The sequence below is a fragment of the Salvelinus fontinalis genome, chromosome 4 (genome assembly GCF_029448725.1).
Source record: "Salvelinus fontinalis isolate EN_2023a chromosome 4, ASM2944872v1, whole genome shotgun sequence".
In the NCBI taxonomy this organism is placed as follows: Eukaryota; Metazoa; Chordata; class Actinopteri; order Salmoniformes; family Salmonidae; genus Salvelinus; species Salvelinus fontinalis.
The window spans coordinates 35,581,545-35,608,462 of NC_074668.1; the positions used below are offsets into that span (position 1 = coordinate 35,581,545).

Sequence of the window (26,918 nt, forward strand, 5' to 3'; positions counted from 1 at the left end):
TCGTGGAATTTGCGGTTTGCCTTTAAAATAAAAGTACCTATTTGAAAGTGATGCATTAGGTTACAGTTGGTGGAATCATGCCATATTTAGACTAGATAATGTTTAAACAAGGTTGTGACATGAAATACGAGTGATAGTGTAATCCATTTGTAATAACTACGTAAAAAAATTATGAACGCGTTAAATTATTGTGTGACGTGCAGTCATATTCAGGTCCTGATTGGTCAACAAGCTTATTTGACACGTCAAATAGTGTTATTTGACGTGTATATTTTTTGACACGCAAAGACCCAAACGGCGTTCCATCATTTTCTGGATAAATCGGAACCTAAAATGAACCTTACTTCAACGTCTGGAAAATACTTATTTTAAACATAATTTTGCTTACTGGGGACACACATGCAGCACATGTATAAAACTAAATAAGTATGAAAACGCTTCTCCCTTCATTCTCTTTATCTTCTCTGGAGTTTTACGGTGGTTTGCACGAAGGCTATATAGACTTTCTAGTTTCATTTAAAAAGATGATTCTAACCTCAGTCACTACTGGAATAATTAGAGGTCTTTTCACCACAATTTCACTACCCTGAAAGTTGTAATCAATCAACAACAAAACATGCAGTTAATAAAAGACCATACAAAATGTATAAACAAAATCAAAAGAACATATTTTATTACAAGAACAACTTGACAGCAATTCATTTTCAAGGAACAAATGAAGTCTTGGTATTGCAGTATTGCTAATTAATACAGACAAATTGCACAATGTCAAGCACTCTTCAGTACATTTATTAAGTCATTGTTTGATAGAAGATAACATCAGCAGATAACGCTTAAACACTAAAATAAATTCAAATGAACATTCAAAATGTATGTTATGATCCGTTTCATTTCATTACTTTGTGTTATGCCATTTAGACATAGATTTCAGAGAGATAAAAAGGGAGCTCAAAAGAGAGAGAGAGAAAGTTCTGGAATTTACAAAGCAGCATTTGACAAACAAAAACCAAGCACACAATGTAAGAGTTGACATGCAACTTTGCACACTAAGATAATTTTTTTACCAAATAATAATTTTGCAATCATAGTTGAATTGACAAATTCAATCATTGGCCTATGGTTTTCTTAATGTCACAAACATGTAAAACTACTGGTAAAACCTGTCACCTGCTAACTCATGCATGTTTTAATATTTTAAACATATTACATAATTGAACAATTTAATTGAAAATAAAACACATATAGACATCTTTTTTTTAAAGACAGCTACACGTGAAAGCAATGAAATGAAAAGGTTGATCAACTTCTCATTGGTCAGAGAAGAGAGAAAATGTACGTTGGCTAATAATGCAAACAGAGCCTTTATGGCAGTGGAGGTTTAACTATGTTTGAACTGTATCTTTGAGCAGTTAAAAGCCTAGGCTGTGTGTAGGTTGGCTCATTCCTGTGTAGTCATCAACAAAACCTTTGACCCTCTTGGATTGGCTATATTCATTGCTGGAGTGTTCCCTTTATATGGCAAATAAATTCAGATTCTGGATCTTTTAAAAGCATAACAGCTTCTGCTGTATTTTCTATTTGGTTGATGTGTGGACATTAATTGGCAAAATAAAACATGTTAAAAGCAAATCTTTTAACAATCAAAATCCCCAAGTCAAAGACAAAAATACATGAAAACTTCCTCAGAAATGGTCTCAACTGTCTGCAGAGATTGGATTAGGTCCCTGGAACCTTGTGCATTACTAAACTATTGGCTCTGGCTAAAACCATTATGATAATCGAGAGCCACAGTTCTAACACCATTTTTTCATGTATTTTTTTATAACTTATTTTGGGCTCTCACTGGCTTTAGATTCTACATACAGTGTTGTTTTTCACTTAGAGCCCCACCCGTCACTCGAGACCAATTCATAAATAAACAAGACCAACAACATCCCTCCCTGCTTTTCTTCAACTCTACCCACATTCCCATTGACACCTGGTACATAATCCTATACAGAATGTACACTTCGATTCAGTTTACTGAAAGACGTACACACACAAACAAACTCTTTCCACTCGGCTTGTGCCATCCATTTACTGAAAACCCACTGCAGCACAGTCCCTGTCATTCCACCGTGAAGGAATTTCATTCAAATGAGAACATATTTTTTCAACCACTAGATGTCACTAAATATCCTTTGATGAGAGAGTGGTTTGTCTACGTATCTATCATACAAATCCATTGCAAATAATATGGTGCTTTTTATTGAATGTTTTGGGCAATTCTACATTGAGAAAAAAACTGATGGCGATGACAATGAATTCACACTCAAGAATGAATGGGTGTTGTTGGGCACCAACGTTCTCAAACCAAACTCACACACATTTTAAGGCCAAGGGAATTGTCAAGGCATTTCCAACAGCAATATTGCATAGCTAAGGCAGCATAAAACCCCATACAGTGAATATTTACACATTTCATAATTCATTTTTGTTATATACACTATACCCACATCTTTATGCAAGTATACATGTACAGTGGCAAGAAAAAGTATGTGAACCCTTTGGAATTACCTGGATTTCTGCATAAATTGGTCAAGAAATTTGATCTGATCTTCATCTAAGTCACAACAATAGACAAACACAGTCTGCTTAAACTAATAACACACAAACAATTATACGTTTTCATGTCTTTATTGAACACACTGTGTAAACATTCACAGTTCAGGGTGGGAAAAGTATGTGAACCCTTGGATTTAATAATAGGTTGACCCTCCTTTGGTAGCAATAACCTCAACCAAACGTTTTCTGTAGTTGCGGATCAGACCTGCACATCAGTCAGGAGGAATTTTGGACCATTCCTCTTTACAAAACTGTTTCAGTTCAGCAATGTTCTTGGGATGTCTGGTGTGAACCGCTCGAGGTTATGCCACAGCATCTCAATCGGTTTGAGATCAGGACTCCGACAGGGCCACTCCAGAAGGCATATTTTCTTCTGTTGAAGCCATTCTGTGTTTTGGGTCGTTGTCCTGTTGCATCACCCAACTTCTGTTGAGCTTCAATTGGCAGACAGAGCCTTACATTCTCCTGCAAAATGTCTTGATAAACATGGGAATTCATTTTTCCGTCAATGATAGCGTAGCAAGCTGTCCAGGCCGAGGCCTGGTGAGCTGTTTCTCCAGTGTTGTGTGTTCCTTCAAAACAACTCAACTTTAGTTTCATCTGTCCACAGAACTACTGGAACATGCAGGTGCTCTTTTGCATACCTCAGATGTGCAGCAATGTTTTTTTTGGACAGCAGTGGCTTCTTCCGTGGTGTCCTCCCATGAACACCGTTCTTGTTTAGTGTTTTACGTATCGTAGACTCGTCAACAGAGATGTTAGCATGTTCCAGAAATTTCTGTAAGTCTTTAGCTGACACTCTAGGATTCTTCTTAACCTCATTGAGCATTCTGTGCTGTGCTCTTGCAGTCAGCTTTGCAGGACGGCCACTCTTAGGGAGAGTAGCAACAGTGTTGAACTTTCTCCTTTTATAGACAATTTATCTTACCATGGACTGATGAACATCAAGGCTTTAAGAGATACATTTGTAACCCTTTCCAGCTTTATGCAAGTCAACAATTCTTAATCTTAGGTCTTCTGAGATCTCTTTTGTTCGAGGCATGGTTCACATCAGGCAACGCTTCATGTGAATAGCAAACTCACTTTTTGTGAGTGTTTTTATATTGCAGGGCAGCTCTAACCAACATCTCCAATCTTGTCTCATTGATTGAACTCCTGGTTATCGGAGTCCTGACTCCAATTAGATTTTGTAGAAGTCATTAGCCTAGGAGTTCACATACTTTTCCCAACCTACACTGTGAATGTTTAAATTATGTATTCAATATAGACAAGAAAAATACTATAATTTGTGTATTATTAGTTTAAGCACACTGTGTTTGTCTATTGTCGTGACTTAGAGGAAGATCAGATCACATTTGTTGATCAATTTATGTAGAAATCCAGGTAATTCCAAAGGGTTCACATACTTTTTCTTGCAACTGTATATACACATGTACACATTTATGCATATTCATCCACTTTTGTATACATATTTTAGTGTTGATTTCCAAGTTCAGATAACTCTGGATCATTGGAAGTATTCAACATTGCTGTTTCAGTGACAATGACACATAATCATCTTACTCTTACCCCAGACTGCAGTTAACACATAGAAAATGCTTTGTATATTTTCACACTAAAAGCTCAAAAAACAGACATCACTCAATCATGGCCATATGGATTGGCAGTGAGAAAGTGACATCATACATGTATGACAATGAACAACTCAGGATGCAGGGGGTTGGTGGCGGAAGGTGAGTAGCAGTGCACATATGGAATATGTAGTGTATATAAAGTCCAAAAGACTGTTATTTGTGAACATTGTACAGTAAAGTATCGTAGAGTATTGTTTTTATATATGAGTCCAATACAGATTAGATCTGTAAAGATGTCCACTGACGGGGGGTAACTAGCAGAGGGTGAGTGGCAGTACGTAGAATGAGAGCAAGAAAGTATATTTTACAGTGCTGCTCACCTCACCAGTATTTTATCAAAGCGGACAGAGATGCTGTGGCATACACTGTCCACTAGAGGGAGCCAGTCCAGTTGACTTGATGACGCTTGTGATTCACTGCTCCTGCCTGGGGTTCTTTCCTCTTCCTCGGCCCTGGCACTTCTTCATGCCCCTCAGTGATGCATATAACAGCACATATGTTCTCTCTCTCTCTCTCTGTATGGCAGCAAAACATGGGGCATTCAAGACAGCTGCCTGCCTTGTATTAGACACTTTATGATTCATCAAAACATCCCCATAATTACAAAGAAACCATTCAACTTAAACAATAGCCTTAGATTCTGGATCGTTCCTTTGGAAATAAATAATTTGGTTTTGAGTGCAAATAATAGAACGGGATAGTGAAACCCTGACCATTATAGACAGGAAAGGGCCTAAGTGACAAAAAGAGTGAGTGTGCGACTGTGACATGTTCTATAAAAATAGTCTGCAGCCCGATCTCCAGTCTTTTTTAGACAGTAGTCAGTTTTAATTTGACAACAAACTGTTCTGTATCAGCATCATCATGATGAGTTAGTTGTGTGTTACATCCAGGCCTCAGTGTCCAGGCCGCTCCCTGACTCTACGGAGTAGGTGCGGTCCCTGCTGCCCATGGCGGTGGAGCATGACTGGTGGTGGATTAGGTCGCCGAAGGCCTGGTGCAGGGCCTTGCGTGAGGCTGGGTGGCCGTTGGAATGTGAGCTCTGAGGGGACTGTGGCGGAGTAGGGGTATGGAGAGGGGTGAGGTTGGCCATGGCCTGCAGGTCTCTGTAGCTGACTGGGGTGGGGATACGTGATGGGCTGTTCTCTGGCCGGTTGTCTGTACGGGGCCTGACCCTGGGCCTCAGCTTGAGTTTATAGATCGAGGGCATCCTGTCAGCCTTCTTACCTACCCTCTTCGGCCGGAGGACCACACCACCATCAACAGCATCCCTATTGGCTAGCGGGGGAGGTGGAGGAGAGGACTCTGAGCGTGATTCACTCAGGCTGAAGCACATGGAGGAGCTTTCACTGGAGGAGTCTTCCTGGAATGAGCAGTCCTCAGAGGGGGGAAGGGGGATGGGTGAGGGACAAAACTCTGGGGGAGGGAGGTCATCGTTGGGGTCTCCATCCTCCAGGTCATAGGGGAAGCTTGGTTGTTGATCCTCCAGAGGAACGTCTCCCTCAGGCCCTGAGCCCCAGCCCAGCTGACCTTGCTGGCTCTCCATCAGCACCTCTGCTGGAGCACCACTGGCATGGCCCACATTCATGCTCCTGGGGTTGAAAGGAAGTTGTGAGGGGGTATGGCTGAGAGCTATGCCCAGCTCTGAGTCTCTCTGGCCAGGGAAGGACAGGAGCTCCCCTTCCTCCATGGAACTGGAGATGGCAGGGAGCTTCCTGAGACCTCCACCTCGCCCGCTCCAGCGCACTGGTTCTGTGTGACCACCGTTAGATAATCCGCCCGGGCTATGGCCATGCAGTGGGGCCAGGGTATTCTCTAGTCTTCCACAGGAATGTGGGTTAGTTCTCTTGGACTCCCGGAGGTCAGGCAGAGCTTCTACCTTCCCCCCCACGTTGATTGAGGAGGTGGAGGAGTTGGATGAGGAGTAGGCAGAGTCAGTAACGTTAGGGTCAGCAGAGGCAGGTGTGGGGAGGTTTTGGGTCCCAACCCCCTGTTGTGGATGTGAGGAGGCGGGCAGCTGAAAGCTGCCTCCCCCCTTTGGTCTGCTGGGCCCCACTTTGCCCTGCCCTGTGTTAGCCAGGAACTCAGCCTCGAAGCTGCGGTACAGGTCCTGCTCCTTCTGGGGGTCCAGATTGGGCAGCATCTGGAACTTATAGCCTAGCCCCTCCTCCTCGGGTTCCTGTCGCTCAGAGCCGGCCAACCCCCTGTGGCCATGTCCATTGGAGCGAGGGCCGTGGGAGGTTCGAGGGGAGCGGGGTCCATGCCCATGGTAGTGAGAGGAGCGGGGGGAAGTGGAGTGTGGAGAGCGTCGGCCTGCCTGGGAGACTGGGGGCAGCAGCCTACTCTTCCCTACTGAGGGGGAGCGTGGAGCAGGGGGCCTGGGAGCCACCATAGTCTTCTTACTGGGGCTGCTGCTCTGAAGTCCTTTGATAGGCGAATTAGAGCAGGAGGACGATTGTCTCCTGGAGAAACCTCCACTGATTCTGGGGGAGGCAGGGGGTAGTTGTTTGGCCCTCAGCTCCTCTCGTCTGTCAGAGGATGGGGGCTGAGAGGCCCCGTGACGGGGACAAGATCCAGGGCTGGCATCGTTGGTTCGACTCCGGCTGGGCATCTTCCCCTGGCTGTGGGAACGCGGGGCCTGGAGCCTGCGGGGGCCTTCGGGCCCCAGAGAGCGGCCTCTGTCCCCACGACTGGTCCTGAGCCCGTCAGAGGGTCCCTGTGGGGGGCTGGGTTTGAGGATGGCAGCAGGGGCAGGGCGTTCCCGGGAGTGGCTGCGTGCGCGGGGCATTGGGGGGCACAGGGCTGGGATCTGACCTCCTCCTCCTCCAGGCCTTTCGATCAAATGCTTCCCCTCCTTCCTGTTGACCAGCAGGACCACCTCCTCTCCGGCGCGACGGGTGCCTCCCAGAGAGAAGCGGCCTCCCCCTGCCCCTCCTCCTCCCTTAGAGGAGGCTGTAGAGGAGTCGCTGTCCCCTGATAGACGGCGGGTCACTGGCATCAATGACGAGTCCTTAGACCTGCAGAACACAGAGGGAGGAAGACAGACAATGAGTTATTTACAGTTATCTTTGATTTATTTCTGGCCTTCGTACATTTTATCATTGCAATAAAATAAATATCACATTATCCTGACCAACACAACTTTTTGAACATTCATAACAGTTTGAGAAAAACAACATGCCCATTTTCCATCCGAGCACCACAGTGTCTGCGTCTGCCCACTCTCCTGGCCCTGACAGGTTTACAGTAAACACCATCCACCTCCAGTCCATGATGGGGCCTGTGACCTGTGTGTGACCTCCAGGGATCATGAGGATCATGCTGCCTACCATGACTGACACACGTAGGGCTTGGTGCTTCTCGGAAACACTGGGCTAGATCAGGCTCAGGGATTACAGGGAAGATGAGAGCAAGTGGGGGCAGGATTATAGGCCCTGTGGATTTACTGACCCCACATACACCCTTAGAGAGCGCTGCCTGCACTCCCAGAGCTCACCACACCACTGTCACGCACCAGTGGGCCCCTCAGGACAATTTACCATCCGAGACAGGATACCATTGACTTACAGTAAGATAGGAACACAATCAGTAGAGCTCTGTAGCGGTGGCCACAACAACATGATAGACATGTGCTCTCTGGCAATATCCTGTATTAAACATGAACTTTATCCGCTTTCTTTATTGACATTCTTTATGTAACCACTTCTATAACGCTCTGTGAAACCATAGCAAACAACCAAGAAATTAGTATTGCACATTATATAAAACAGGGCTCAATAAATATGAGTGACCCGATTTGACATTTTTATCAAATATTGACTTTGCCATTTAAAATAATGACTTAGTCAAACAAATATTGACTTTGGAATGACAGCATTCTGAAAGCTTGAAATAACGAAGCACATGGGGTTTTCCCTCCAGATTAGCCCACCTGAGACCTACTTCCGGGGGGACCAACAGGATCTGGGGGGTCGTCATTCAGATTAAACCTTATCTAGTCTGGTGCATTTGGAGGTGCTGACCCTGAAGGGGTTAACCTGTACCAGGGTCTGTTGCCATGACGCCATCACTCACTCCGGATACTCAGCCACTGATTGGCCGTGAGCCAAATTAAACAAGCCCATAGGCTTTCATCGTGTTGATCAATGGCATCTCCACACACTGACGTATGAGGGAGGTATGTAAGACCAACAACACTCAATGGACCTTATGTGGAGAGCTGAAGGATTTCACTCTCTTTACTAACCAGAAAAGTTTTATAGGCCATAAAATACCAACACTCTGACTGTCGTGTCATTTCCGTGAAAGACATCAGCAGAAAAAGGGAGAGATGTGTTTTTCCTCTAGTACAGTCAACAAGCACCCTAATTCTATCCATCAGCCCTGGGCCTTGGAAAGAGAGAACAGAAACATCAACAACTGCAACACTGTTGGATGTTGAATCCAATCTAAATTCAGGCAGTCATTAGTGTAATTAATGGAGCCATAGGAAAGGAGGGAGAAGAGGGGTCGAGTGGGAGGGAGAGGGGGGGGGTGACAGCAGCAATCAAGGTGTGTGCCAGTCTGGCCACCAGGAGGCAGAGTGGTATGGCTGGTAGGGCAGGACTGTGTCAGCGCAATGTCACATTAGATTAGGAAAATCTGCTTTGTGTAATCTGTCGCTTCCTAGTTTTGTGTGCTGTGATTGTGTGTGTGGATGTGTGGATGGGTGGATGGGTGTGTGGGTGGGTGGGTGGGTGGGTGGTGAAAAGTGGATCAGTGCTGGTGATGCAGACAAAGATGATGAAGTGTCATTAGCTCAACACAACTCACCTGAGAGGGTTGAAGTGTCGAGGTTCTGAGCGGTCCCGTGGTGGTCGTGGTAGCAGGGGGGTGCGTCCTGCGTTGGAGTCGAGCTCCGTGGGGAGGGAGGGGTGGTGGGAGCGGCCAGGCCGGGTGGACGAGGGGGCACACGGAGGCTCCAGGCCCTGGGAACGTCTGTCAGGCGGCTTATAGGGGGCAATGCCCTCATTACGCCAGTGTGGGCCTGGGCTGGTGGAGCGGGAGGAGTGGGCGCTGGAGGACTTGCTGTGGGCACCCTGCCCGCTGGCTTTGGCCTGGTGATACCGGTGAGCTGCAAGGAACAAGAACAGACACAATACCACAATATTAGTAAGGCTTAGGTTCCATACCATAGATAATAAGAACAACTGTGCAGATTACTCCAGCATCAGACAGACAACATTCAGTATAGAAATAGAATAGAATAGATTGAGGGATGATCCAGGGATCAACATAGCATAGGCCCCTCACAACTGGTGGCAGTCTCAGAGCATATGCACTTCTTATGATTTATGACTGCAGGAGATGAAGCAACTGAGGAATCAGATTCATCATTTAAGGCATGATGATCTTGACTTTGGAGTGGACCTACAGTTCATAACCTGAAGACCTGTAAATACATGTCATATCTATGAAGTTGAGGAGATCATGGGTTAGAAATGCAACGCCAAGCATTACTTCAGTGCAAGCATTACTACAGCCTCAGTCAGCTGTCCAGACACAAGGCCACTGACATCATCAGTCTGGCAGTGTGGACTCATGGAGAAGGAAGAGCTCTTCTACCCACAGGGTTTAAAGCCCTGACACCAGGCATTATTCCACTACTGCCTGCCTACCACGCAAGGGTAAACATTAAGTGATATGAATGGTTATGGCAGCCGTCAGGTCATGTTTATGAGGGCGTGATAAGGGCTTTATGACAGTGGAGGCTGCTGAGGGGAGGACGGCTCACAATAATGGCTGGAACGGAGCAATTGGAATGGCATCAAACCATGTGTTTGATGTATTTGATACCATTCCACTAATTCCGCTCCAGCCATTACCACAAACCCGTCCTCCCTAATTAAGGTGCCACCAACCTCATGTACTTTGAGTAAGGTGTAATGTTGTATGAAAGGCCTTTTTTTCACCTTTATTTAACCAGGTAGGCTAGCTGAGAACAAGTTCTAATTTACAACTGCGACCTGGCCAAGATAGAGCAAAGCAGTTCAACACATACAACAACACAGAGTTACACATGGAATAAACAAACATACAGTCAATAACACAGTAGAAAAAAAGTGAAAAAAATCTATATACATTGTGTGCAAATGAGGTAAAATAAGGGAGGTAAGGCAATAAATAGGCCATGGTGGCGAAGCAATTACAATATAGCAATTAAACACTGGAATGGTAGATGTGCAGAAGATGAGTGTGCAAGTAGAGATACTGGGGTGGAAAGGAGCAAGATAAATAAATACAGTATGGGAATGAGGTAGTTGGATGGGCTATTTACAGATGGGCTATGTACAGGTGCAGTGATCTGTGAGCTGCTCTGACAGCTGGTGCTTAAAGCTAGTGAGGGAGATATGTGTCTCCAGCTTCAGTGATTTTTGCAGTTCGTTCCAGTCATTGGCAGCAGAGAACTGGAAGGCAAGGCGGCCAAAGTAGGAATTGGCTTTGGGGGTGACCAGTGAGATATACCTGCTGGAGCGCATGCTACGGGTGGGTGCTGCAATGGTGACCAGTGAGCTGAGATAAGGCGGGGCTTTACCTAGCAAAGACCTATAGATAACCTCGAGCAATTGCGTTTGGCGACGAGTATGAAGCGAGGGCCAGCCAACGAGAGCGTAGAGATTGCAGTGGTGGGTAGTATATGGGGCTTTGGTGACAAAACGGATGGCACTGTGATAGACTGCATCCAATTTGTTGAGTAGAGTGTTAGAGGCTATTTTGTAAATGACATCGCCGAAGTCGAGGATCGGTAGGATGGTCAGTTTTACGAGGGTATGTTTAGCAGCATGAGTGAAGGATGCTTTGTTGCGAAATAGGAAGCAGATTCTAGATTTAATTTTGTATTGGAGATGTTTAATGTGAGTCTGGAAGGAGAGTTTACAGTCTAACCAGACACCTAGGTATTTGTAGTTGTCCAGAGTAGTGATGCTGGACGGGCAGGCAGGTGCGGGCAGCGATTGGTTGAAGAGCATGCATTTAGTTTTACTTGCATTTAAGAGCAGTTGGAGGCCATGGAAGGAGAGTTGTATGGTATTGAAGCTCGTCTGGAGGTTAATTAACACAGTGTCCAAAGAAGGGCCAGAAGTATACAGAATGGTGTCGCCTGCGTAGAAGTGGATCAGAGCATCGCTAGCAGCAAGAGCAACATCATTGATGTATACAGAGAAAAGAGTCGGCCCGAGAATTGAACACTGTGGCACCCCCATAGAGACTGCCAGAGGTCCGGACAACAGGCCCTCCGATTTGACACACTGAACTCTATCAGAGAAGTAGTTGGTGAACCAGGTGAGTCAAACATTTGAGAAACCAAGGCTGTTGAGTCTGCCGATAAGAATGTGGTGATTGACAGAGTCGAAAGCCTTGGCCAGGTTGATGAAGACGGCTGCACAGTATTGTCTCTTATCGATGGCGGTTATAATATCGTTTAGGATCTTGAGCGTGGCTGAGGTGCACCCATGACCAGCTCTGAAACCCGATTGCATAGCGGAGAAGGTACGGTGGGATTCGAAATGGTCGGTAATCTGTTTGTTAACTTGGCTTTCGAAGAACTTAGAAAGGCAGGGTAGAATAGATATAGGTCTGTAGCAGTTTGGGTCTAGAGTGTCTCCCCCTTTGAAGAGGGGGATGACCGCGGCTGCTTTCCAATCTTTGGGAATCTCAGACGATACGAAAGTGAGGTTGAACAGGCCATTGACATGATCCTGAATAAGGTAGTACTATGGTAACACTAAGGTTGTCACGACTTCCGCCGAAGTCGGGTCCCTCTCCTTGTTCGGGCGGCTTTCGGACGTCACCAGTCTTCTAGCCATCGTTGATCCACCTTTAATTTTGCATTGGTTTTGTCTTTGTTTTCTACACACCTGGTTTTCATTCCCCAATTACATATTCATGTATTGAACCCTCTGTTTCCCCTATGGTTTTTGTGCGTGATTGTTTCTATGTTCAGTTCTGTACATGATGGCTGGTTTTGTGACGGGTGCTGTTTTCACCCGTGCATAATATTTTACAGTTTGTATTTTGGGTCAAGTGTATTGTTACCTTGTGCCTTCATTTTTGAGTAAAGTACGTTGCTCACTCATTTTGCTCTCCTGCGCCTGACTTCATGCACCAGCTACACTCACCTTCTGACAAGGGTAAAACTATGTTAGCACTATGGTAACACTATACTGCACCTGTACACAGCCCATCTGTAAATATCCCACCCAACTACCTCATCCACATATTGTTCTTTTTTTATTATTTTTATTATTATTTGATTGCTCTTTTGCACCCCAGTACCTCTACTTGCACATCATCATCTGCACATCTATCACTCCAGTGTTAATGCTAAATTGTAATTATTTTGCCACTATGGCCAATTTATTGCCTTATCTCCCTAATCTTACTACATTTGCACACAATGTATATAGATTTTTCTATTGTGTTATTGACTGTACGTTTGTTTATCCCATGTGTAACTCTGTGTTGTTGTTTTTGTCGCACTGCTTTGCTTTATCTTGGCCAGGTCGCAGTTGTGAATTAGAACTTGTTCTCAACTGGCCTACCTGGTGAAATAAAGGGGAAAATTTAATTTAAAAAAGAAGTAGCATTATGGTGACACTATGGTAACTAGCACAATGGTAAAACCATGTTAGCACTATGGTAACACTATAGTAGCACTATGGTAGCACTATAGTAGCATAATAGGTAACACTATGGTAACACTATAGTAGCACAATAGGTAACTCTATGGTAGCACTATAGTAACACTATGGTAACACTATGGTAGCACTATGGTAGCACTATAGTAACACTATGGTAACACTATGGTAGCACTATAGTAACACTATGGTAACACTATGGTAGCACTATAGTAACACTATGGTAGCACTGAGGTAGCACTATAGTAACACTATGGTAACACTATGGTAGCACTATAGTAACACTATGGTAACACTATGGTAGCACTATGGTAACACTATAGTAACACTATGGTAACACTATGGTAGCACTATGGTAACACCATAGTAACACTATGATAACACTATAGTAGCACTATAGTATCACTATGGTAACACTATGGTAGCACTATAGTAACACTATGGTAGCACTATGGTAGCACTATGGTAGCACTATAGTAACACTATGGTAACACTATGGTAGCACGATAGTAACACTATGGTAACACTATGGTAGCACTATGGTAGCACTATGGTAGCACTATAGTAGCCCTATGGTAACACTATAGTAGCCCTATGGTAACACTATAGTAACACTTTGGTAGCACTATAGTAGCACCATGGTAACACTGTAGTAGCCCTATGGTAACACTATAGTAGCCCTATGGTAACACTATAGTAACACTATGGTAGCACTATAGTAGCACCATGGTAACACTATAGTAACACTATGGTAGCACTATAGTAGCACCATGGTAACACTGTAGTAGCCCTATGGTAACACTATAGTAGCCCTATGGTAACACTATAGTAACACTATGGTAGCACTATAGTAGCCCTATGGTAACACTATAGTAACACTATGGTAGCACTATAGTAGCACCATGGTAACACTATAGTAACACTATGGTAGCACTATAGTAGCACTATGGTAACACTGTAGTAACACTATGATAACACTATGGTAGCACTATAGTAACACTATGGTAACACTATGGTAGCACTATGGTAGCACTATAGTAACACTATGGTGACACTATGGTAGCACTATAGTAACACTATGGTAACACTATGGTAGCACTATGGTAGCACTATGGTAACACTATGGTAGCACTATGGTAGCACTATAGTAGCCCTATGGTAACACTATATTAGCCCTATGGTAACACTATAGTAACACTATGGTAGCACTATAGTAGCACCATGGTAACACTGTAGTAGCCCTATGGTAACACTATAGTAGCCCTATGGTAACACTATAGTAGCCCTATGGTAACACTATAGTAGCCCTATGGTAACACTATAGTAGGCCTATGGTAACACTATAGTAGCCCTATGGTAACACTATAGTAGCCCTATGGTAACACTATAGTAGCCCTATGGTAACACTATAGTAGCCCTATGGTAACACTATAGTAGCACCATGGTAACACTATAGTAGGCCTATGGTAACACTATAGTAGCCCTATGGTAACACTATAGTAGCCCTATGGTAACACTATAGTAGCCCTATGGTAACACTATAGTAGCACCATGGTAACACTATGGTAACACTATAGCAACACTATAGTAGCACTATGGTAACACTATAGTAACACTATAGCAACACTATAGTAGCACTATGGTAGCACTATAGTAGGAATATGATAACACTATGATAATACTATGGTAACAATATGAAGACTGTGTGTGTGAATGTACTGAGGTTATGTCAAAGGAACCAATCTCATAATCCCAGGGTTGCATAAACCTTACAGTGTACGCTTGTGTACCACTCCTGACCTGAGTTATATCACATAACCTGCTCAAATGGATACAATGTAAACCAATTGTGAGCCCCATACTGACTGAGAATGAGATGCAATAGAGTACAATTTTATACAATACAACTCAGTGACTATAGAGTGTAAAGGGCTGGTTGTTTGGGAAGAGGTGACCTCACCGAAGGCGGCACAGCGGCAGGGGTCATGCTTGTCCAGATAGTGTTCTAACGTGTCCCATCCCCCGCCCACACGCACCATCACATGAGTACGTAGGACCTGAGGAGAGAGAGAGAGACAAGGTTACAACACTGACAAACATAGCATCCATTCACACATGCACTCTCATAATGAAGACTAGAGAGAGAGTTGATACTATGAAGCTTAGTGCACACACACGTACAAACACACAACCATGTGCACATACACAACCACTCGGGCACACACTTACACACAAAAGCACACACACTGTTTAAAAAACTGAAGTGATGTTTAAACCCAGTGACATGGTGCGATACCACACAGACCGCAGATCAAGTCAATAGATATGTAAATCCTACATGTGGGGCAGCATGCTGAGCGCTTGGCCCTGAGTCCCTGCCCCCAAAGTTAGGTAACACTCCCATCAGATGCACTCCTGCTAGTGCCAATGCCCCCTCCCTCCTCCCACATGACCCCCAGCTGCTGCCATTATGACCACTGTTCATCGCCATGCCAACACAATTAAAAGAAGAGAGGAAAACAATAAGAGGCACACTGCTATGAAAGACACTCTCCTTTTCTCTCCTCTCTTCCCCTGTCAGCTGGCTTCCCCATGCTTTCAGAGTGTGTGGGGGGGGGGGGGGGGGGGGGGTGACATCTCATCTTCCCCTCCTCTCTGCTACGATTTCAGCTATTAGAGACAGAATAATTGGGGATAGGAAAAGAGAGGAGAGCTCTGCACATTGAGGCACAGAAGCCCAGAGTATGAAGAGATAGTGTCTCTATCCCTCTCTCCCCTGCAGGCAGACGTGTTCCTCACAGCAGAGAGGGAGGCTGTATATTTAGCCTGATGTGATGGTCCCGTGGATGCAGCCACGCTGGCCTGCCTCCTCTCTGGGTTGTGTAACCACTGCTGCCAGCCACATGTTTCATTTAGGGGCTGTGGCCGTGTCTCTGCGGCCAGGCCAGGACACGAGGGTGCATCGGTGTGTGAGCTGGAGCTGGCAGTGAGCCAGTCTGCACCAAATCACATGGCCACACATGGCTTCCCAAACTCAGGACAGGACACTACCCACAGGACAGCTGCGCCTGCTCCACCACGTCCTCTGCTGCTCTTCAACGTGCCCACCACCGCCAACACAATATCTCTCTGCAAAACAGCTGTCCTCCTCTGCCTTACTTCTTCTTTTCTATCTATGGTACTGCTGCTACTCTACTACTACTTACTATACTGTCTGTCCTGAGATGGTTAGTCTTATTCATAGCCGTTCCCATGTGATGGTAAACAGCTAATTCTCTACTTCTGGCCTATTGTCTATAGCTGGTCCACTTCCTGACCTAGACCAAATGTGAGGACCATGCTAAGGATGAGTTTATTCCCTGGACCAGTGATACTCCAGTTGTCTGCCTCAGCAGCCATCTTTGAACCAATCCATCAGTGATGGGGGGGGGGGGGTATCCCACTCGCCACAACTCTAGAGAACCAACTCCTGTTTCTATGGCAATGGGGAACAGAGATTACTTGTAATTGCAATGGGGGCAGAGTAAAACAAATCCCTCCCAATTCAGGCTTGTCATGGCTCGTCTGACACTGTACCACAACTCAAAGAACCCCTCCCTTGTGCAGGGGTGACCTCCCTGGGTGGGTCCGCCCCATTCGCTCTCCTCCATTTATTTATCCCCCTTTTTTTCCCCTCACTTCCTCCTTCACTCCTCTAGCCTGAGCTTATTGTGAGGCTTTGGCAGCTGAATGGGGCCTGTTGGCTTGATGGTGGCTGCCAGCAGGCTAGCTTCCTCCCTGCAGATGAATAGTGAAGCGTGTTGGCTAGGCTGAACTAGTGGCTGCTGGGGGATATGCATAATCACTGTCCTCCTCAGTAAGAGAGGGAGGAGACGGTGCTGAGGGGGGTTAATCTGACAGAGAAACGCGCTTCAAACACACTGTCACTACTACACTTGAGTTTAACACTTTACCTGCTTTAAAATCCACTACACTTTGAATTTTAACACTTTAATGATTCCAACGCAGCCACTGCACTCGAGATAACACTTCAACATTACCTGCTTCCAAAACAGCCATTACACTTAGGTTTAACATACTGCACAAGTAAGATATTTCTAAAAGACACTCCACTACATACCATAAAGCCAAACAAAGTCAGTCATACATGCTTTAAGAAACTTAACAGAAACGTCTCACTGAGGTGTAACCAATGATTTATATACTGAACAAAAATATAAATGCAACATGCAACAATTTCAATGATTTTACTGAGTTAAAGTTCATATAAGGAAATCAGTCAATTGAAATAAATTCATTAGACCTTAATCTATTGAGGGCATAGGCCCACCCACTTGGCAGTCAGCCCACCCACTGAGGAGCCAGGCCCACCCAATCAGAATGAGTTTTTCGCCACAAAAGGGCTTTATTATTATAGACAGAAATACTCCTCAGCGATCCCACAGGTGAAGAATCCAGATGTGAAGGTCCTGGGCTGGCGTGGTTACACATGGTCTGCGGTTGTGAGGCCGGCTACATGTACTTCTAAATTCTGAAAAACTAAGTTCGAGGCAGCTATGGTAGAGAAATTAACATTTAATTCTCTGGCAACAGTTCTGGTTGACATTCTTGCAGTCAGCATGCCAAAACTTAAGACATCTACTGTGTTGTGTGACAGAACTGCACATTTTAGTGGCCTTTTATTGTACCCAGCACAAGATGCACCCGTGTAATGATCATGCTGTTTAATCAGCTTCTTGGTATGCCATACCTTTCAGGTGGATGGATTATTTTGGCAAAGGAGAAATGCTCACTAACAGGGATGTAAACAAATTTGCGCACATTTGAGCGAAATAAGCTTTTTGTGCATGTTACATTCCCCAGTTTCTGTGTTGTTTTGGGTTTGTATGTGTTTGAATGTGTGTATTTCAGGAAATGGCTTCCTGAAATCCAAAGCAGCTGATTGGTCGGCCCCATTGCAGATTGGAGCTCTGACCCGCCCTCTCTTCAGGGGATACAGCTGTCTGCAATTACAAACTCCTTCTGCAGCTTGAAAAGCCAGGGTTCCTTTGAGGTAGGGAGAGCTTCTTTGTATGTCTGTATAATTTGTTGTAAAGTATTTTGTAGCTGGTCCTGCAGAGGTATGTTTATGTCAAAAAGACTGTGGTTTTTCATTATTAAAATTGTTCACTTTAGGTTAGTAATTATTCTGTTTTTGTTCCCAGGGGGGGAAGGGGAAGGCACCTTGGGAGTGTTAAGGCAAGCGGCCTGAGGGCATACATATACCCATAGTATGTACTCTGTCTATGCACACTAGGTAAGACTTGGGTGGACCACCCCATGTATTTTGGTTAGCGAGCCAGGTGGCATTAAAAATAAGTAAGTAGTGGGTAGGAGAGGGGGCTCTTAACTTTTACTTCCTTTGCTTTGGTTCCGTCCAGCCCCTTTCCCCCAAATTACCGTGTCAAGGAAGAATAAATTCCCTATGAATGGTAATTTTCTCTGCCTCTATCATCCTTACCCGCACCTACAGTCACATACCTCTTTCACTCCACGGGGAGTTGAGTGTAGCAGGGTGTTGCGTTCCCTCCAAGAGGTGTACGTAACAGTGCATATGGAACATTTTTATTATTATTTCATAAACATGTGACCACTTTACATGCTGTGTTTATTTTTGACTGACAGGTGGTGTTTTCAAGCCACCACACCATCTTGGCACTCCCCCCAGCCACGTCACCTGTGATACAGGTCAGTATTCAAAGTCCATCTATGTCTAAGGACATCGTGGAAATGGTGTGTAAACCGGCATCTAGGGACAACAGAAAGCGCTGTTACATTCAAGGCAGTTAACCTACTGTTCCTAGGCTGTCATTGTAAATAATAATTTGTCCTCAACTGACTTGCCTAGTTAAATAAAGGTTACATTTTAAAAAGTAGGTTTCGGTTTAGCTAGAGCAACAGGGATGGATGTAAGCATCTGCCTCTGGTGCCAAAGGTTGCATAATCAAATTAGGCAATAAAAAAATATTTTTGTTTTAAGCCTATCCTTTACCTTAACCGTTGTCAATTCCTAACCTTAAGGTTTTGGCGATATTGCCCAAACTTAACCCTAACCTTAACAATTCTGAGATGATGCCTAAATTTAACCTTAAACACTTAGAAAATTTGATGTTTGGAACAACTTCATAATTTGATGTATGAGAATGAATGTCTAATTCTGACATGACTGTGAGGAGCGTGTTGCTCCCCCACCCTTTAAAACTTGGTATGGCTTGGGGGCAGTATTTTGACATCTGGATGAGAAGCATGCCCAGAAGTAAACTGCCTGTTACTCAGGCCCAGAAGCTAGGATATGCATATGATTTGGATAGAAAACACTCTAAAGTTTCCAAAACTGTTAAAATAATGTCTGTGAGTATAACAGAACTGATATGGCAGGTGAAAACCTGAGGAAAATCCATCCAGGAAGTGGGATATTTTTGATGTGTGTAGTTTTTAATTGAATGCCTATACAGTATGTATTGGGTTAGGACCAAGATTGCAGTTCCTATGGCTTCCACTAGATGTCAACAGTCTTTAGACATTGTTTCAGGGTTGTTTTCTGAAAAATTAGGAAGAATGAGACTATTTTATGAGTGGACTGTAGAATGAAGCAGAGCTTGCTTGTGCGCGTGACCGATTGTGCGCATGACCGATTGTGCGCCCTTCGTTCTTTTTCCTTTCTATTGAATACGCTATTGTCCGGTTAAAATATTATCGATTATTTAGACAATAGACAACCTGAGGATTAATTATAAACATCATTTGACATGTTTTGACGAACTTTACCGGTACTATTAGGATGTATTCGTCTGCATGTTGTGACCGCCATTGAGCCAGTGGATTACTGAACAAAACGCGCCACCAAAATAGAGTTTTTGGGACATAAAGAGGTACTTTATCAAACAAACATTTATTGTGTAACAGGGACTCTTGTGACTGCAATCATATGAAGATCATCAAAGGTAAGTGATACATTTTATTGCTATTTCTGACTTTCGTGACTCCTCTACTTGGCTTGAAAATGTTTGTATGCTTTTGTAAGCGGGGCGCTGTCCTCAGATAATCGCATGGTATGCTTTCGCCTTAAAGCCTTTTTAAAATCTGACACAGTGGCTGGATTAACAAGAAGTTAATCTTTAAACCGATGTATAACGCGTATCTTTTATGAATGTTTATGAGTATTTCTGTATTTTGAATTTGCCGCTCTGCAATTTCACCGGATGTTGTCGGTGGGTCACTAGCGGAACGCCTGCGCCAGAGAGGTTAAAAAATATATTTTGGAAGCCATAGAAATTAATTTGTTAATATCTACATTTTGTTTTTGCCAAGTTTTATTCTATTATAGACACCTTAATGCATACTTTTGCATTTTCTTATGTGAACTAAACATACAAATAAAACGTTTAAATAAATGTAAATACATGTAATTTTGTCCTTGAAACATTTGAATGAAATACTGTAGAACTCCATTCATTTCCATGGGGGACTGTTTTTCTGAGTGCCAATATAGCAGACCGGTGTCTTCAAAGCCTCTCATTGCCCAAAACACAGCAATCGGCAATCTAGGGTTTATATACATCATTGGGTGTAACAGCATAACAGCATACCATAAATCCTAACATACACACTGTGCTTTTAAAGGACCTACATGATTCTCAATTTTAATCTATGAGCAAGTCTAAGCTTCCTAATACAACAGTGAAAATATTGACAACCTTAGGCAGTAAGGCAGACATCTTGGAAATGCATACGATTTGGAATGGCATCCGTTCAGTCCATTAATTGGGCGGAGGTACATGGGAGGTAAGTGAAACTGAATCGATCAGGCAGACTGCCTTTTTGATGGCAGGGGGCGAGAGAGTTGCAGTGGTGACACCAGGCAGGGCCCAAAGCCCCAGACTGAGGCACACAGCCCTGCAGAAACAAGCAGCCGAGCAGGCCAGATAAGGGCCTGGACAGGAAATGACCCAAAGCTTTATTTGTGTCTTGCTGGACCAGCTTGTTTGGGAGAAGGGAGGTCTGGGTCAGCCTGTAGGGAGGTACTAAGAGGCAGAGCATACCATTGGGAATAGCTCAGATCAGTGGAGATTGTTTACAATGTGCAGAGTGGACTGTGGAGAGTTAAATTACTGTAGTTTGGGGGACTTTAATCATATCAACCGGATGTTTTGTTTGTTTGACCCCATTTTGTTTTTCCTTGTAGCAACATGTTTTGCTACATGCCCCCATTGTAATACAGTGTAAGCAGCCATGAAAACAGCATATGAACATTTGACAGTCAAAAGGAAATTGCTCCAGGGCATAATATTTGCATCTATGCAAAAATATTAACTGTTCCATTTTAAACTGTAACCCAATCTAAATTATCATTTTAGAGCAATCCAAACCCATATCCATGAGCTGTGAAAAACACACCAAACCTATGAACTCTTAGACTGTGTAAAGGTGTAACTTCAATACTATGGTTGACCTGTTCAATCCATAGTTTACTAATGCATCCATGCACTCCTAGGGGGAAAAAATGTGCTATCTAGAGCAGTGGAGGCTGATGGGAGGAGCTATAGAAGGATGGTCTCATTGTAATGTCTGGAAAGCATTTATGGAAAGGAGTCAAACGTGGTTTCCATATGTTTGATACCGTCCCATTTATTCCATTGTAGACAGTACAATGAGCCCGTCATCCTATAGCTCCTCCCACCAACCGCCACTGATCTAGAACCAAAAGGGTTCTGCGGCTGTCCCCATAGGAGAACCCTTTTGAGTTCCAGGTAGAACCCTTTCCAAAGAGGGTTCTACATGGAACCCAAAGAGTTCTACTTGGAACCAAAAAGGGTTCTCCTATGGGGTCAGACAAATAACACATTTTTCTAAGAGTGCAGGTTTAAGACATACTCATGCCTACATGCACATTAACATCCACACACACACACAGGCCTGTAGGGAAGCAAAAGTCATTTCAAAACTCAAGAATAACAAAGCACCATTTACTGTCTCAAACAGTCAGCCTAGTGCCAACCATTAGTAAACTTTTGGAGAAAAATATGTTTGGCCAGATTCAATGCTATTTGAGCAGTAAACAAATTGACAACTGCACACTTATAGGGAAGGGCACTCAACATGTACGGTACTTATAAAAATGACTGATAATTTTCTGAAAGAAATCTAAGATTGTGGGCGCTGTTTTGTTAGACTTCCATGCAGCTTTTGACATTATCGATTATAGTTTGCTGCTGATAAAAACATGTGTCATGGCTTTATATCCTCTGCTATGTCGTGGATCAAGAGTTACCTGTCTAACAGATCACAGATGGTGTTCTTTAATGGAAGCCTCTCCAACATAATCCAGCTAGTCAGGCATACCCCAGGGCAGCTGTGGTGAAATCCCTGGTTTTCCCGAAATCCCGGTTGGCGGTTTCCAGAATCAGATTTCTGGAAAACCATTGAATTTATTGAAAGTTCCTCGAATCTTGCAAGCCTAACTGGCACTGAGTAATATCCTATTGATGTCTTTGCACAGGGCTTTCAGAAAGTATTCATACCCCTCGACTTGTGTTACAGCCTGAATTTAAAATGGATTAAATTGAGATTTTTGTCACTGGCCTACACATGACTCAACATAATCACGTTAGCTATCACAGCAAGTCACTGAAAGACTTAACAATGAGCTGCAGTCAGTTTTAGAATCAGTGGCAAGTAATAAGCTCATCCTAAATATTTCAAAAACTAAAAGCATTGCATTTGAGACAAATCATTCACCTAACTGTAAAATATTGTCATTAAATGTGGAAATTTAGCAAATTGAGCAGAATAAACTGGTTGGTGTAACCATAGATTGTAAACTGTCATGGTACAAAACATATTGATAAAACGGTAGCTAGATGGGAAAGAGGTCTGTCTGTAATAAAGTGCTGCTCTGCTTTCTTGACGTTGCTATAAACAAAAGTCCTGCAGGCCCTAGTTTTGTCGCATCTGTACTACTGCCCAGTCATATGTTCAAGCGCCACAGAGAGGGACATAGCAGATGACAGTTGGCCCAGAAGAGCGCAGAACGGCTGGCCCTTAAATGTACATGGAGAGCTAGCGTCAATAACATGCATGTCAATCTCCCCCAACCTTAAAGTAGAGAGATTTACTGACTGCGTCACTACTTGTATTTGTGAGGTATTCACATGTTGAAATCAATATCAAATCCAATGCTATTTGTCACATGCTGCGTAAACAGGTGTAGACTAACAGTGAAATGCTTACTTACTAGCCCGAACTTACTTACTTCCCAACAATGCAGAGAAAACATTTAAATAGTAGAACAAATGACTTGAAGAATAAATACACAATGAGTAACGATAATTTGGCTATATGCATGGTGTACCACTACAGAGTCGATGTGCAGGGGTACGAGGTAGATGAGTACATATAGGTAGGGATAAAGTGACTAGGCAACAGGATAGGTAATAAACAGTAGCAGCAGCGTATGTGATTGGTCAATGCAGATACTTTTGTGTGTGTATATATATATGTGTGTGTGTGTGTGTGTCGACACCCCTTTCAAATTAGTGGATTCGGCTATTTCAGCCATACCCGTTGCTGACGGTTGCATAAAATCGAGCACACTGCCATAATCTCCATAGACAGTCAGTAGAATGGCCTGACTGAAGAGCTCTGACTTTCAACGTGGCACATCATAGGATGCCACCTTCCAAGGCAGTTCATCACATTTCTGCCCTGCTAGAGCAGCCCCGGTCAACTGTAAGTGCTGTTATTGGGAAGTGGAAACGTCTAGGAGCAACAACGTCTCAGGCACGAAGTGGTAGGTCACACAAGTTTACAGAATGTGATCGCTGAAGTGCGTAGCGCATAAAAATTGTCAGTCCTCGGCAACACTCCCTACCCAGTTCCAAACTGCCTCTGAAAGCAACATCAGTTTGTTGGAAGCTTCATTAAATGACTTTCCATGGCCGAGCAGCCGCACACAAGCCTAGGATCACCATGCGCAATGCCAAGCGTTGGCTGGAGTGGTGTAAAGCTTGCCACCATTGGATTCTGGAGCAGTGGAAACTAATTCTCTGGAGTGATGAATCATGCTTCACCATTTGTCAGTCCGACAGACAAATCTGGGTTCGGCTGATGACAGGAAAACCCTACCTGCTCCAATGCATTGTGCCAACTGTAAAGTTTGGTGGAGGAGGAATACTTGTCTGGGCCTGTTTTTCATGGTTCGGGCTAGGCCCCTTAGTTCCAGAGAAGGTACATCTTAACACTACAGCATACAATGACATTGTAGATGATTCTGTGCTTCCAACTTGGTAGCAACAGTTTGGGGAAGGCCCTTTCCTGTTTCAGCATGACAATGCCCCCGTGCACAGAGCGAGGTCCATACAGAAATGGTTTGTCAAGATCGCCGTGGAATAACTTGACTGACCTGCACAGAGCCCTGACCTCAACCCCATTGAACACCTTTGGGATGAATTGGAATGCATACTGCGAGCCAGGCCTAATTGGCCAACATCAGTGCCCAACCTCACTAATTCTCTTGTGGCTGTGGTAGACTGTTCTCTCTGCTATCACTTGGATGGCTAGAGTCATTGACAATTATAGGGCCTTCCTCTGGCACCGCCTGGTATAGAGGTCCTGGATGGCAGGGGGCTCGGCCCCAGTGATGTACTGGGCCGTACGCACTACCCGCTGTAGCACCTTGTGGTCGGATGCAAAGCAGTTGTCATACCAAGCGGTGATGCACCCAGTCAAGATGCTCTCAATGTGCAGCTGTAAAACTTTTCAGCCTCTTGAGGGGGAAGAGGCATTGTCGTGCCTTCACGATTGTGTTGTGTGTGGACCATGATAATTCCTTAGTGGCGTGGACACCGAGGAAGCTCTCGACACGCTCAACTACAGATCCGTTGATGTGGATGGGGGCATGCTCGGCACTCCGTTTCCTGTAGTCTACGAACACCTCCTTTTGTCTTGCTGACATGGAGGGAGAGGTTTGTCCTGGTACCACACTGCCATGTCACTGACCTCCTTCCTATAGTCTCATCATTGTCAGTGATCAGGCCAACTACCGACGTGTCGTCAGCGAACTTAATGATGATAATGGAGTTGTGCACAGCCACGCAGTCATGGGTGAACAGGGAGCATAGGAGGGGACGATGCATGCACCCCTGAGGGGCACCAGTGTTGAGGTTCAGCGTGGCGGTTGTGTTGTCTACCCTCACCACCTGGGGGTGGCCTGTCAGGAAGCCCAGGATTCAGTTGCAGAGGGAACTGTTCAGTGCCAGGGTCCTTAGCTTAGTGATGAGCTTTTTGGGCACTATGGTGTTGAACGCTGGGCTATAGTCAATGAATAGCATTCTCACATAGGTGATTTTCGTGTCCAGTTGGGAGAGGGCAGTGTGGAAGAGATTGCGTCATCGGTGGATCTGTTGGGACGGTATGCAAATTGAGTGGGTCCAGAGTATCTGTGATGATGACGTTGATGTGAGCCATGACCAAGGGTGTAGTGATGCCGGAGCCCGGAGGAGCAGTGCTCCCTCACCTTTTTCAATTTGACAATACACGGAGCTGGTAAAAATACATTCTGCTAAATTCTGAATAAATTGAATTACCACAATTTCAAGAAAAACAATAGAATGACAGGCCAAATAACTATTTAGGCTACAGCAGCCTAGAGGGAGGTAAATGGTGGGTTATTTTCTGTCTTCTCTTTAGCGGTGACGAGAATGATGAACTATAGGCTATGTATACTATAGGCTATGTTGGACACTTGAACACTCTGGCATATCAGAATGTTGAGAGAAAAATATCAAAACTGAAAAACTATATGAAACGCAACATGTAAAGTGTTGGTACCATGTTTCAGGAGCTGGAATAAAAGATCCCTGAAATGTCCCATATGCACAAAAAGCTTATTTATGTTGAAGGTTTTATTGTTCGGTCAATTTGTTTATATCCCTGTTAGTGAGCATTTCTCCTTTGCCAAGATAATCCATCCATCTGACAGGTGTGGCATATCAAGAAGCTTTTTAAACAGCATGATCATTACACAGGTGCACCTTGTGCTGGGGACAATAAAAAGCTCTAAAGTTCAGTTGTCACACAACACAATGCCACAGACATCTCAAGTTTTGAAGGAGCGTGCAATTGGCATGCTGACTGCAGGAATGTCCACCAGAGCTGTTGCCAGAGAATTTAATGTTCATTTCTCTACCATAAGCCACCTACAACTTCATTTTAGAGAATTTGGCAGTACGCTCAACCGGCCTCACAACCGCAGACCACGTTAACAACACCAGCCCAGGACCTCTACATCCGGCTTCTTCACCTGCGGGATCATCTGAGACCAGCCACCTGGACAGCTGATGAAACTGAGGAGTGTTTCTGTCTGTATTAAAGCCCTTTTGTGGGGAAAAACAAATTCTGATTGGCTGGGCCTGGCTCTGTAGTGGGTGGAACTGGCTCCCCAAGTCATGTCATAACCATAGATTAGGGCCTAGTGAATGTATTTCAATTGACTGATTTCCTTATATGAACTGTAACTCAGTAAAATTGTTGCATGTTGGGTTAATATTTTTGTTCAGTATAAATTCACTGTGTGTCTGCCTTGATGTTCATAAAACTCCATGGACCCCTCTACTCTTGCGCAGTGGAACCCAGAACGATATGTGACCACTTGGTTATGGCTAGGGTTGCAAAGGGTCAGAAACTTTCCGGGAAGTTATGCCTGGGAATTTGGGGAACACACTACTACACTGTCTGAGCACTACATACTAAGTTTGGATTTCAGTACTGGGTGGGGTAAATTTATTTTGAATGACATACATGATTTTCTGTTAACTAGAAAATAGTAGCCTGTTACAGCAAAGTGTGTTTAAATCATTTCTAACTTAACCATTTCTGCCAGTTAGTTTTTGCTACCATGTGGGTTTTAGCTTGCTTGAGCCTGCTGAGGAGTGTTAATTCACCTGTTTCCATACATGTTTCATTTTAA

General features: G+C 44.2%; 1 protein-coding gene across 3 annotated transcripts in view; it reads right to left on the reverse strand.

Moving 5' to 3' along the window:
• Nucleotides 1-647: 647 nt before the first annotated feature.
• Nucleotides 648-26,918, reverse strand: part of LOC129853635 (GAS2-like protein 1) — a 42,786-nt gene continuing 16,515 nt past the window's right edge. For all 3 annotated transcript variants that reach the window (XM_055919896.1, XM_055919898.1, XM_055919897.1), the window contains 3 exons: nt 14,874-14,970; nt 9,051-9,351; nt 648-7,255 (listed from right to left, as the gene is read on the reverse strand). In XM_055919896.1, the coding sequence (XP_055775871.1) occupies nt 5,122-7,255; nt 9,051-9,351; nt 14,874-14,970 (2,532 nt within the window). In that variant the 3' untranslated portion in view covers nt 648-5,121. The remainder of the gene's footprint in view (nt 7,256-9,050; nt 9,352-14,873; nt 14,971-26,918) is intronic.